The sequence below is a fragment of the Ahaetulla prasina genome, chromosome 1, assembly GCF_028640845.1.
Source record: "Ahaetulla prasina isolate Xishuangbanna chromosome 1, ASM2864084v1, whole genome shotgun sequence".
Taxonomy (NCBI): Eukaryota; Metazoa; Chordata; class Lepidosauria; order Squamata; family Colubridae; genus Ahaetulla; species Ahaetulla prasina.
Window position 1 is genome coordinate 201229968 of NC_080539.1, and position 14565 is coordinate 201244532.

General features: G+C 37.0%; 1 protein-coding gene across 5 annotated transcripts in view; it reads left to right on the forward strand.

The window, feature by feature from the left end:
• PGAP1 (post-GPI attachment to proteins inositol deacylase 1) overlaps nt 1-14565 on the forward strand; it is a 67839-nt gene that overhangs the window by 23731 nt on the left and 29543 nt on the right. For 4 of the 5 annotated variants that reach the window (XM_058188195.1, XM_058188174.1, XM_058188211.1 and 1 more), the window contains 8 exons: nt 4638-4689; nt 4880-4957; nt 5345-5420; nt 5726-5829; nt 5929-5980; nt 7387-7453; nt 9521-9626; nt 11401-11439. In XM_058188195.1, the coding sequence (XP_058044178.1) occupies nt 4638-4689; nt 4880-4957; nt 5345-5420; nt 5726-5829; nt 5929-5980; nt 7387-7453; nt 9521-9626; nt 11401-11439 (574 nt within the window). The remainder of the gene's footprint in view (nt 1-4637; nt 4690-4879; nt 4958-5344; nt 5421-5725; nt 5830-5928; nt 5981-7386; nt 7454-9520; nt 9627-11400; nt 11440-14565) is intronic. The other variant, XM_058188184.1, reaches the window with a different exon arrangement.

Below are 14565 nucleotides of genomic sequence, written 5' to 3' on the forward strand. Positions count from 1 at the left end.
GAGCGATACATCAAAGGGAGCTTTGCTGTTGAATCGAAACTGAATGGAGATTTTATCTTATTGTGTTTATTTATTTATTTATTTATTTATTTATTTATTTATTTATTTAATCATATTTATATACCGCCCTATCTCCCGAAGGACTCAGGGCGGTTTGACTGTGGACTGTTGGATTATATTACGCTGTTTAAGTACTTTACAAGGGGATTCTCAGCAGGAATTTTGTTATGGAGGTTCTTTCAGAAGAATGGATTCGTGACTTTATACAGGACTACACAGAAAGTATGTATTTAATTATTCAAAAATACGAATTGAAAAAAAATGGGGACGTTTTGGATGAGAGTTTGGAGCAAATTAACCAGTGCAATTATTCGGAAAATGGAATGGAGGACATACAAATAAAAGTGGATAAATATGAAGATTTGATCGTGAAGAAACAAGGTGATTTAAAGAAGTTTTCTTTAAATAGTTTGGATGAGCTGCCTGAATTTGTGCTACAGGAGATTGTTCCTCAAATGGAAAAGACTCACAAGCTTAATGTTTCCCAAGAGTTCTCTTTTTGGACTGATGGAATATACGGCAGTAATTTTTGGATTTCTGGACATAAGGAATTACTAGGAAATATTGTGATTGACTTTTTAAAAGGAGCAACGAAGGAAAGACAGAGATTAATGCACCAAAAAAAATGGCAAGAGACAAAAGTATTATTTTTGAAACAAGGTTTTTTTAAAATATTAATAGACAAAAATATTAGTGTCCCCGAAAGGCAATTTGTGATTATAAGAGACTAGATATTTGGATATACTGGACTTTGATGAGGAAGGACTAAAGTTGAATAGATATTGTAATTAATTAAATAATATTGTAATTTTCTCTATTGAAATTTTATAAATTTTATAATCTGTTGAATTTTAAATAGAATATTCTTGAAAGATCTTATGTAAGAAGGACTTGGGGGGGGAAATTATATGGTTATATGGTTATAGAAGCTATAAGGGAGATATTCTCTGAACTGGATTGGATTTTTATGCTTTAGCTGGTTTTAAATATTTTAGGATTAATTTGTTCTACTGATTTATATATTTTATTACTGTTTATTGTTAATTTTTTGAAGGATTTGGTTATGTAAGGAGGAAGTCAGAGTTAGAGAGGGAGAATTGGTATAATAGTTTTGGGGAAAAAATTTTTTTAGCATATGTTTGTTTTATTTTTAACTATACCTTGTGTTTGTTCCGGGAAGCCAGGGGGGAGGGGGGAGGGGGTTTGTGAAGGGAGAGGGGTTGGGGGGAAAGGGGGGGAAAAAATTTTTTTATAAAACTTTTTGAATTAAAAAAAAAAAAATTTAGCACATGTAAAAAGTATGTAAAATTAAATAGAACTAAAATTAAATGACATTCGCCCAGTATTGGGCCACATTGACAGCATTTTGTCTCACCAGCATGATGTCTTCATACGTATTGAAAGACATTGTATGTTCCATAGCATATGTGAAATGGATTGTTCTTCTCCACATTCACTGTTAATGTATGCTGATCATATGGTTCTTATTTCCCTTATCAGGAATGATCTTTGATGATTATTGGTCAGACTAGCTGACTACTGTGAAAGGAAAAAACTGAGGATAATTTATAGTAAAACAAAGGTAGTGTCTAGCAGAAGAAATATTGAACACAGCTGGACAATTACTGTCAACAAATAGAGGAATGCTACATTTTTAAATACCTAGGCATCACTTTTCATAAGTTCCTTATGTTGAAAATACATTTAATTACTATCTTAACAACTGCCTAGAAGTTTTTATATTCTAAAGGAGGACAACTGAATTTAAAATATTCCAGAGCAAGGTGATAGCCCAGATGCTATATGGAGCTAAGATCTGGGAGTAAGATGAAAAGATTATAGCTCTATTAGTAGAAGTCCAGGGAGATTTTGCTAGTGCCCCGTTGAAGAATGTTTATGCCCTTGTGATGTTGGTCAAGTGGAAGGCATTGTTTATTATGCTCTCCCCTGCCCATTTATAAGCAGTTTAGGGCCAAATTATAGCTGGTAGGTAAATTCAAGGATCAGATCTCAAACAATTAAACAGTCATGTTGCAGACTCGTTTCCAATTGTTAACTATCAGGTTACTACTTTGCTCTGCTGTCATTTAAATTTAGAAAGGAATTACTGAAGTTCTACGTTGTACCTATGGCTTTATTTTGTTTTAACCTTCTTGCATACAATGCCCTTATTACTTTGCAAGTTTACTATTCTGTTACTTTATTGTATTTTATGGTATACTGTATGTTATGACCTATAATTACAACAATAAACTTACTTGCCTACTAATAAAAAGAGTGATAAAGCCATCTTAAAATGATAAGATACAATACAATATAAAATATAATATAAAAGATGACATCTGAGGGAGAATTCTAGTAAATAATCATTAAATAGTTCAGGAAATTATCATTAACAAAAGAGCTGCTGTAGTGTGAGTAACTAGGTATAACATACAGGTAGTATGACTTACATAAAACATGGTACTGCCACCATGACCGCAACTCAGGTGCTTGGCAATAGGCTGGCATTTACAACTAGTTGCCAAGCCGCCTCCCATGATCATGTGATTGCAATTTGCAGTCTTCACTGATGGATTCCCCAGAAACTGAATGAGGAAGGTTGCAAGCAGAGGGGACATTAGAAGTGCTGAAGTTTTCAGGATTTCAGCTGCATGTAGCCCCATAAAGGATTTCCCCTCTGTACATGGAAAGAAGTCAAAACTCTTTGGTGACCTGTAGGAAAGTTTGAGAGTGAGAGGATTGCATGTTACTTTAATTGTGCAAAACAACCTTATCCCATCTTACTACTGTGTTTCCCTTAAAAATAAGCCCTATCCCGAAAATAAGCCCTAGCCTGAATTTTAAACAGGCTCCTAATATAAGCCTTACCCAAAAAATAAGCCCTAGTTAAGGGCTTATTCATCAGCGGGATGTGTGACCAGCACTGAAGATGGTGAGGGTGTGGGGTCTGATGCTGTCTAGCAGCAGCCACAACAGCAGCAGCACAGGTGAATTGATTACCTGTCCAAGCAGCAGGCAGAGACTGGGGGAGGCATGTAATCTGGACGTGCTGGTTGGCTGCAAGAAAGTTGAGAGATGATGGGCCACAGTGGGCAGGTGGCTGATCTTCACGCAGCAGCACTGGCAGCAAACAGAGCCAGAGGCATGGGAGGGAAGGCAGGCGATCTGTACACACCATGTGCGCTGCAGGAAAGCTGGGCATTGTTGGGCCAAAGAAAGTGGGGGTGGCTGTGGGAGGCTTGTCTTCATGCAGTGACACTGGCAGTAGATTGAGGCAGAGGTGTGGAGATGGAAGGCAGGCAATCACAACTGCACTGTGCAGGCTGCAGACAAGTTGAGAGACGCAAAGACGAGCCTCCCACGGCCATCCACCCCACTGTCTCTCAGCTTGCCTGTGGCCTGTGCAGCACGTTTGGATTGTATGCCTCCCCTGCACCTCTGCCACCGTCTGCTGCTAGTGCAGCTGCGCAAAGACAAGTTTCCTGCAGCCAGCTGCCTGCTTGGGCCCACCGACTCTCAACTTTCCCACAACCCACATGGCACGGCTGGATTGCGTAACTCCCCCCTGTGCTTTTGCTGTCGTCTGCTGCTTGGACAGATAATCAACTCACCTTTGCTGCTCAGGCTGCGCAACACCAGAGCGCACCTACTAAGGGGCCAGCAGGCTGCAGCTGCTGTCAGACAATGTCGGCCTCCGTGCGCTCACCTCCTTTTGTGTGCATGCCGGGGGGGGGCACCCAGCTGTCTGATCACCTTGAAATCATGTTTCTCCGAAAATAAATTCTAATGCTTATTTTGGAGCCCCCAAAAATATAAAACCAGGTCTTATTTTCAGGGAAACACAGTAGGTTGTCCCATAAACCTTCCTAGCCTTCTCATCTGTTCTACAGCTCTTTTTCCATGACAGATCAGTCCATATTCCACTGTCACAAATATCTATCTTCCAAGATCTCCCTGGTCCTTCTCTGGTGGGTCATTTTCAGCCTACTCTGCTCTCCAAACTGCTTTTACTCACTCTATAAATTTAGTCCTAGCCCTCTTTCAGTCCTTAGCTAGACTAACTAATTTAGTTAGGCCTCTTTACCTGCTGTCATCTCCAAAATGTAACTGCTGTAATAATACCTTGCTTCTTTCTTTCCTAGCTTCATCCTATGTTTATCTCCAAAAAAATTTGCAATGGTGTTTTTTGCAATATGTTTAAATCCTTATCATTATACATTAGAGTTGAGTCCAAGCTGTTTATTAGTAAATACAATCTACTTCTTGTGTCTTTATCTCTCTGCAAATTAATACCACAAAATACTCCTGTCCCTTTTAAAAATAGCATTATTTTTAATAAACAAAAATAAATGCTTTCTGAGAAACTGCTTCCTGTGGACACTAGTTTTTACTATGTCTCAGCTGCTGTATTGAGTATTAATAATAGTGGAATTAAATTTATTTTCTAAATTTGTTACTCAAATGAAGAAAAGTACTAGTTTTGAATGGATTATTATACATTTCATTCTGAATACATATTCATGAATATTTTGTGTAACAGCTCTAATATTTTCAATTTAATATACATTTCACAGTCTGCAAGCAATTGACTTGTCTTGGAATGCTGAGTTACTACCAACGGTCAAGGTATTTATTCTGAATTTTCAAAAACAAATTCACTAGGTATGTGAATTTATTATGAAAAGTATCATCTCAGACTTAATATAATGTTTTGTTCTAATGTAATTATAGATTACACAATTAAATATTAGATAATCTTTAACCTTAATTTTTAAAAACATATTCAAGCATTATTATTATTTGCATTGTTTTTCAGATTGTGACATTCAAACTTCAAGATTATCCATCTTTGACTCATATTGTGCTTCATGTTCCAGTAGTTAATGGTATTAAGGTAAAAAAAAAATTTAAACAGAATTTTCAGAAATTAAATATGAGTATCCTAAATGAATTTACATATTACATCATGGTGAAATTGCCACAGCAATAATCTTACTCTTTGACCATAGCTGCAATAAATGCAGAGTTGATAACTTATATTTATAATGGATGAAGCCTTCGCTTGGTTTCAGTTACAATGATAATAGGTGCATCACTGGAAGATCTAAAGGTTGAAGAAAAATTTCTATGTGGGTACATAATTAATCAAGCTTTCAGGGTTTTTTCCTTCAGTATCTGTGTTAAACAACCACAAGTTCTAAATGACATACTGTATTTGGAATGGATAGAAATCCACATATTAGTTTTAATATGACAATAAGTAATTATGTTTGTCTTGCAGTTTACTTTGGACTGTGAGTTCTTTAATGAAGTTTCAAGAACAGTGCAACTCCCTGTAACCCATCTTTTTAGTTTTGGTAGGTTCAGTTCATTGCATTTGACATATGGATTAATTCTGCTCCTTCCTTCTCCTCCAATTGTAATTTTAAATCTATAATCCTATACAGACTTCTCTAAAAATTGCTCTCACTGAACTCAGGCTTGTTTCTAGATAGATATAAATAAGATTGTGTTCTTGTCTTTTAACAAAACATTTTTATAAAACGGTTATTTTTTCCATCTTATTATTTATGTTTTATTAATAAGGAATTGTGTGTCTCCATGTACAGCTAACATTCAATATATCTTCTAAAAACCCATTTTAATTTTTATCTTTTGTTAATTCTAACTAACAAAGCAATAATTTCTGCAGGATTTTCTTCAAGCAAAATCATACTAAATTCAACTGGCCTTATTCACATTGTTCAACTCCAACATTTTGGTCAGGTATTAATTTTTGAAGTGTATACATTATTTGTTTGGTAGAATCTAACATGGATTAGCTTTGGGAAGTAATACTAATATAGTATGTTATCTTTTTTTTAGATATATCAGGCTTTTAAGATCTTTATAGAGAGCAAATGTCAGATTCTCAAAGGTAAATTTATTTCCTGAATATCATTTCATATATAAAAATGCTTCTTATTTGTTACTTGCACATCTTATTTCATTCTTATCATTTGTTAAATCAGACTAGTTGTATCAAAACAAGACAAATGAGAAATTACTGAAACCAGTAACAGAATAACAAAATAACGAAGGGACCTTGGAGATTTTCTAGTTTGACTCCCTGTTCAAGCATGTAATGTTTCAGTCAAATGGTTGTCAAGTCTCTTCTTAAAAACCTCCAGTGTTGGACCACCACAATTTCTGAAGGCAAATTGTTCCACTGATTAATTATTGTAACTGTGGGAAAATTTCTCCTTAGTTCTAGTTTAATTTAATCTGAAAATGTGTATTTAGGAGCCATAAATCAGTCAGTCAGTAGGGAATCCCACAAGTAGAGGGCCAGGCGCTGAGAAAGTTTTAATTCTGTTGCCTACCTATGTTTCAAGACTGCTACAGTTGATATCAAAGTTCAGGCAACTCATAGATATGGAAGAAATGCTTATATTTTTTTATATAAAAACGATGCATACTCTCATTCTCAAGATCCAACAATATATTGCCCAATACAGTCAGAAGTTATGACAACTGTTACGTGAAGTGCCCATGTGACTGCTCTTTCCAATACAGTCATTAAATGAAAATGCAGGTTGTTAAGTTAAGCATGGAGTTACTCAGAGGCCCTGGGAGGTCTAGCACAAGCCCTGTCCAGGGTCTCCCAAGGCTTTCTCCATCCCCTGAAGCATCCTGTGCTCCACTTCCCACTGCTCAGGATCCCTGCATGCCTTGGGCCTGCTTCTCACTCCACTGGGCCTGACACCCTCCTCCTTATCCCGTGTCTCTCATCCCATACTGAAAATCTCTGGCACTCAGATTAGGGAAGAAGGACAGGCCACTGCATTGCTGGAAAATGGTGGGTGCTTCCAAGATCACATCATGCAGCCCAGCAATAAACCGGCCTATCCTTCTTCCCCAACCCAAGCACCAGAGTTCAAGGACTCTTTAAAAGGTAAGTGCTTCTGATGAGCCTTTGCGGGGGATGGGGGAAAATAGGCTGGGGGGAGGGGCTCTACAGCATTGCTGCAGTCTGTCATAAAGGCAACTGACCGTGAGGGTGCTGCATTGCCTGTAATTTTGGGATCAGATTGTAAGAAACTTTCTGGGGGTCCATCATAACTTCAGGATTACAAGGATTACATGTAATGGGATCTGTACACTCTACTTTCGGGATTGGGGATGTTTGTAAACTTCCGCAACTCCAAAAGGAGATTTTAAGAATAAATTGCTACTGTTCAAAACTTCTTTTGATAGGAACTGATTGGCTATTACCCAATTATGATTTGTTAAACTTGAAGTACTTAAAAATGATTCATTTTGTGCTTTCATTTGTCCCATAAGAAAGAAAACCCAGTGTATATCAACTTCATATACCATGGTCACATGAAGATTCCTTAATTTTGTCACAGTAAGGATTTCTCATTCTTTATTTACATTGTTGAAATATAATAGGCTATAAAGTATTTTCTGTCTATTTTACAAAACAGATATCTTTTACTTCTGATAGATAAGCTTCATGAAAATTGTAAGTTAAAAATCCAATTTATGCACATAATCATTTGCCTAAACAAGTGAGTAAGGGAAATCAGGCAGGGCTACATACTGGTGCCATTATCTTTTACCTTGTATACAAGTAATCTTGGCTTCTGACAGAAATTGGCACCGGATTTCTGGTCATTATGGTAAGTCATTATGATAGTAAGTTGAGGCACCTAGATGACCAGACCCAATTTTAAGACACTTGTTGTGGCACTTGTTAAGCAAAATCACCATGATCGTTAGGCAAAACTATGGTTGTTAATCATGGTATAAATGGAACCCATTCAGAATGCCAAACTGGAAACAGGCAAAAACACTGAACCAGGCAAAAAACATCACAAATTGTGGCCAAGTGACAATGCAACCAGTTGTAACGGTGAGCTGGCTGTAATGCACCTGAAATGCATTTATGTGACTGCCAGGGGGTGGCACAATATTTTATGATGGTTAAAAGTGCTTTACTGGCCATAAAGTACTTGTTCCAGGACTCTTGTAATCTTGAATAGTCATTAAGCTGAGTACTATTTGAATAATTTATTTGGTTTACCCTCAAAACAGTCTTAATTTTCTTCCCTCAAAGGTAGCTTATAGACTTACCACAGCTTTTGTGTACTGATGATGTAGTTTTCCTATCCGAGATCTTAAATGGATTAAAGTGTGCTTTGAGAGCTTTTGCCTTTTGTTGCATGGACAAAGAATTAGTAATACATTTTGAAAAAAATAAAAAATGAAAATCCTAATATTTGCTAAATGTAGGTGGCAATTAAATGGCCATGTAATTGAGCAAATCAAGGCTTTTCAGTATCTTAGACTTATTTTTCAGACTTCCAGTAAGAGAAGTACTATGTCATTCAGAATCTTCAAATATTAACTTTGGCAACTGGAACGTTCTGATTGGGAGTGGGGCATTACTTATCTACCAATGAGGCCTTCCAGCTCTTAAATGTTCATATGTATGTTGTATGTTTTACACTGTGCCTCAAATATAGTCCTTTGTTAAGAGTGAACGTAAAATTTAACTAATGTTTAGCTATTGTTTAAAGCTTAAATATTGCCCGTAAACTTATCCCTTTTGATACTAGATGATTATTTCAGTGACAGGTAGAAGAGATATTTACTAAAGAAACTGTACTTCTTTGGATTTTCTGAGGGAAGTCATTTACTTGTTTTAGAGTTCTCTTTGAGCTCTTTGAGGATGAAGAGCTATTTGTCACCTCTTCCTAGTTAACAAATAGGTTAACAAGAAAGAGATGAAGAGATTATGAAATTGTTTATACTAATCACGGTGCAGATGGGAAGTTGCTTTCTTAGGTGGGAGGGTTTATTTATTTTTGCTTTCTTACACCTTTTTTCCTTTCTTTTTAGTTTGTATTATCTTTTACTGTTCCATCTAAAGCAGTTATAAATGTATTACAAAATAACAAAGGCACTGTAGGTCCTTGTTTTATCAATTTGTATTAGAATTTCAGAGTTACAGCCTATGAATATATTTGTGTGCATGTGTGCGCATTGGTGCACAAATACATGCACATGGAAGTAATGTTGAATATTTCCTGTCAGTTTTTAATTAGATTGTATCATCTTTTTAAGTTTCTTTTGCAGTTGAATGAAACTAAAGGGCCACTTATCAAAATATAAAACTGGATTATTCTAGAAGTTTTTGTCATAAAATGTACTGTTATTATTTTTGCTTATTTCTGGTGAGCTGCCAAGAATTTTTTGTGATTGCAGAAGGGTATACATTTGATTAACAAATAATAAATAAAGATGGAATTGCACAAAAATATTTACTGTATGCTTTTTTAAATTAAGTGTTAATGTTTCATGTTGTTGCTGCCTCGTAACTGTAGCACTTATGTCCATCTTAAGTTTGATTTCTGTTTAGATGTGATGCCTTACTTTGCAGATTAATAGTTTTAAAAATTAACTATTTTAGGGATTCTTTGACTGAGATTTCTGCAAAATTGCACATTGCACAGCCTGAAAATGACTCTACAGTTCCTTTGTTGAAAATGTATTCATCTTCAGATTGTCAATATGAAGTAAGTAAAAACTATAAAAATATTCCTTCTGTTTTTCTTCAGAATAAAGCCTATATTGTTAACTTGTTTATTTATTTTATAAATTTGTATAACACCTTAGTCACAAAGTACTTCTATGGATTGTATCCAAAAATAATGAAAATCTTTTGAAAAACTAAGGCTAGATGATCTTTGCTTTCATTTTCAATGTATTTGTGACTTACGGGCTTATTTTAAATGAATAGGGTTCAGTGACCATCCAAAAGTTGCTTGTTGAATGAGTGGTCCTCGAAATTCTGGCCATTGCTGCAGTCAAACACTTATGAAATCCTGTACTCATTTGATTGCTGTTTGTGACTTCCCCTGAATGCTTCTCATAAGCAAAGCCAATGAGGAAGCTGGCAGGGAAGGTTGCAAGTTGTACTGGTGATTCCCCCCAGTCTTTATACACTGATACTGCACTGATACTTAAGACTTATTTATTCCGTCTTGCTGGACTGGCTTGATTTTTTAAAATTTTTAGATGATTTTATGGGTTTGTAATTTTTATTAATTTTATAGGGTTGATCGTATTTTAATATTCAGCCAAATTGAATAAGTTTTTTAATGTTTGTTTTTAATATTGTATGTGTTGTTGTTGTATTTTATTCTGGCTGTAAACCGCCCTGAGTCCTTCGGGAGAACGGCGGTATACAAATTAAATAATAATAATAATAATAATAATAATAATAATAATAATAATAATAATAATAATAATAATAATAATAATAATTATCATCATCATCATCATCCTCTCCCAGTTTTCCTGCACTCACACCAACCCATCAATCTTCTGCTTGCACTGTGCCACAGCTCCAGCCTCCCCCAATTTGTGCGTGAACTGTGTCAGTTTCCTCCACTCACCTGTATACCCACATGCTCCTTTCCTGATATTCCCTCCACTTTCTATTTTAACAATCTGCAAATCTTGGGGTTATGATAGCAACTAGGTTGCTGGGATTGTCATTGTTAAGCGATACAATTACATGACGTCTCACTTTGCAATCACGTTGCTTAGTGATGGCAATCCTGATCCCAATGTCTTTGTGACTGGACGACTATTTATATTGTATTTCTTAAAAGATATATATATTTCTCTCCGTGTGATGAAACAATAGAAGTATCAAGAATGAAGTACATCTATCACTGTATAAACGGCACAGCTGAAGCCATGAAACTAAGATAATGACCTTCTAGTTCTAGTTGAATTTCTGGACTACAAAAAGCATTCATGTTGATGATTATTTTGGGGTGGGGAGAAGAGGGGTAGTTTAACCTAATGGTGAAATAGTTTCAACCTAATGGTGAGAAGCATCAGTGTTCATATGAGCTAATAAGCTCTCTGGGAGATGTTTGACCTGAGACACTTGATCTTTGGAAGATCTGACTTGGAAGGTAAAAAAGACCCAAAGAATATCTGATTAGTATTAACAGAAGGACTTCAATCTGTACTTGGCAAGAGACTAGAAGCTTAAAGTAGTTTTATAGGAGAGAGAAGCTATGAAATTAAACCTTCAGAAGTAACTTTTATTTTTGTAAAGCATTTTAGTAATCTTATATGGAGATCACTTAAAATATGGATTACTGGAAAGGAGTCTTCATCTAGGAGAGACTAGGATTGATGCACAATCTAAATTAGAAAGCATTTTGGTACTATGGGCACTTACTGCATTTAACTTTCCAGTAAAAGTTTTTAATTTTTTATCTCAAATATTTGTTTTTAAATAATAACTCTTCGATTTATGTGTTAAACTAGGTAACTGTCAAGACCTCTTTTCTGCAGGTCCTTGGTCAGGTAAGATTTTATTTAATAGCTTATACACAATTATGTTTAGGTAGGTTAAGAGAAGTAAGATTTGCAATTTAATGCAATTTGATACATTTTAATTGATCTGTTACTGTTAGAGCAGTATGTGTTATTTAAGGCTTAATAGTGGCTTTAAAAAGTTAATCATGGCTTTATAAAGCCCTAAATAAAATTCATGTACTAGGCTTCTCTGTGGAAGGTTTGTGCTCAATAGTTTTTGATAATATTAAAATTACCTTCAAACAAGTAATTTGGGATATGGATCTCCAAACAAATTTAAGCAAGGTGTCACACCCCAATATTCCAAAAGGGTTCACTCCAGCCTCTTATTTTTTATTCATTACAATTCTGACATTTCATAAGGCCCTCATTTTACCCAGGCCCTCAGGAATTCTTTTGGGATGTTTAAGTTCCTGTGCATGGTTAGGTCCATGCAGTGCAATAGAAACTCTTAACTCTCATGCTACTATGCTGCTTTCTATAGCCTATTTTATTTGAGTATATCTCCTCTTAATTATTTAGATCCTATCATTGTTTTCTATTAGATATTGTATTGTATTTGGCCTTGGGGTTGTAATAAACTGATGGTTTGAGGAAATAGTGTGAATAACTGATGCCTCCAGCTGCTTTTCAGTGTGTACATACTATCTTTTTTCAACAAAATGTATCAGCAGGATGGGACATAAGTCTGCCTCGTTATATTACAAATAAGCAATCATGAATACATAGAATCCTCATTTTTTATTAAAATAAATAAGGTGTACCTGCCTGTTTTAAGGCAGAATTTAAAGTAGTTGTGTAATTACTGTAAAAATATTGTGGGAGGGAAGTGCACTAGGAAAATAATTTAAAATCGCGAATTTTTCTGAGCAAGTGTAATAGTTACCTTTGCCACTGGAGATATGAACATCTGCTGGACCTTCTCTCATAGGAGAAATTTTTTGCATATTCAAAAATCTTTGCGCTATGCTTAATGCAACTACTGTATATAATTAAACAATTTCACTAAATTGAGTATGATTGAATTCTGAGCTAGCATGTCTAGGGTCATTAGGTATAGTATAATATGATATGATTCCTATAGTTTAATTACAGGATAACAATTACTTGTTTACAGGAAATATTGAAAATATATATATGTATATATATATATATATATATATATATATATATGTATGTATGTATGTATGTATGTATGTATGTATGTATATGTATGTATGTATATGTATATATATATATGTGTGTATGTATGTATGTATGTATGTATGTATGTATATGTATGTATGTATATGTATATATATATATGTGTGTATGTGTGCGTATATATGTATATGTATATGTGTATGTATGTATGTCTGTCTGTGGTGTGTGTGTGTATGCAGTGGTGGGATTCAAATAATTTAACAACCAGTTCTCTGCCCTAATGACCAGCTGGGTAGGTGTGGCTTGATGGTCATGTGACCGTGTGGGCATGGCCAACTCAATGTCACTCAGTCGATGGGCGCTTTGTCTTAGCTGTTACAATTTAATAAGGATTAACCAGAGAGGCAGTTTCTGTAAGCAGGGCAATAAAGATTAAGCTAAAATCACCACCAGAATGTTTCTTTCCTGCCTTCCTTACAGGATTAGCCCTGTAAAGTGGGAAAAAACAAAATAAGATTTTTTCCAACAACCGGTTCTCCGAACTGCTTAGAAAGTTAACAACCGGTTCTCCCGAATAGGTGCGAACTGGCTGAATCCCACCACTGTATATATATATATATGTATGTGTATATATGTGTGTGTGTGTGTGTGTTTGTGTATATATATAGATATATGTCTTGGCATTTTCGGGTCTTTTCCTGTGTAAGGTTGAGAGTATCTTGGCAACGTTTTGACGAGGTCTCACTCATCATCTTCAGGCTGGTGTTGTCGTGTCCCACTCCTCCGCTGACGGCCGGGTCAGGGAAATCCGAATCAGGCTTGCCTCTGCAGCTCTGCCCAAAGTCCTAGCAAAGTCCTCAGAGCAGGCAGGAGACCAGTAAGTGACTTCAGCAAGATAAGTTCGACTTTGCCTGACTCAGAGACTGCCAGAAAGCAGATCCTTTATATAGGCCATGGGGTGTGGCTCCATGACTCAGCACTCATTAAGGCCTGCTCCTCCCTTCCTTCTGTTGCCTCCGCCTATCCAGTCTTCTGATGCGAGGGTCATTCCAATCAGCAGCTGTTGGAAATAAACTTTCCTCAGGCTCACATGCTGTGGAGGAGGGGGAGGGGTCTAGCTGCTCCGTTTGCCTGGGCATGGAGCCAGGGCTGGGGCCGGGGGATGCTCCCTCCTCTGCAGCCTGCTTGGGCATGGAGCCAGGGCTGGGACCGGGAGGTGCCCCCTCCTCTTCAGCTTGTCTGGGCATGAAGCCAGGACTGGGGCCGGGAGACATACATTCCTCCGTGTTTGGGAGCAGATAAGAAGGCCCCGGCTGCTGTGAGAGTGGACAAGACACAACAGGTGTCTTCGGCTTCGTGCTTCTCGAGTAAAGAGTGGTCGGAGCTGCCGTCTCTCTATAAATACTGGTGGGGAGGTGGGGTGTGTTGCTGTGAGCGGGTTGGTTGGCTCTGTGGTTGCATCCTGATTGGTAGATGGAGTGGGTGTTTGCAGATTGGTTGGCTGTTTCATAGCATCCTGTGTGGGTATGGTCCTGGTCTTTTGTTCCTGAGCTTTGGTGTTGTGGCCTCTGAAGTTCTGTGATGTGATGTCTTGAGCAGATGGCTGTGATGCAGCATCCCGGGCCCTGGTTTGGCTCCGAGTCCGAGGTCCTGTCATGTGTTCCTGGTATGTGTCAGCCTGCTTTGTGTGGGGATCGGAGGGGGGCGCAGCAGCCAGTGGTGTCAGCATGGTCTGGCTTCTGGATGGTGGTTGTGTTTCATCTGTGGGATCGGTTTGGGTTGAATCTGGTGAGGATGATTGGTGGTGGTGGTGTGTGTTGTCCTGGGTCTGGGGTCAATTTTCATGGCTGGGACTTGTTTGTTGACCAAGGCTGGTTTCCAGATGTCTGGTAGGCGGGAGGTGTCGTCCTGTTTGTTCATGTTGTGGGGGTGTTTCTCTGTTTCAATGACTTCCATAATTATTCTCTTGTT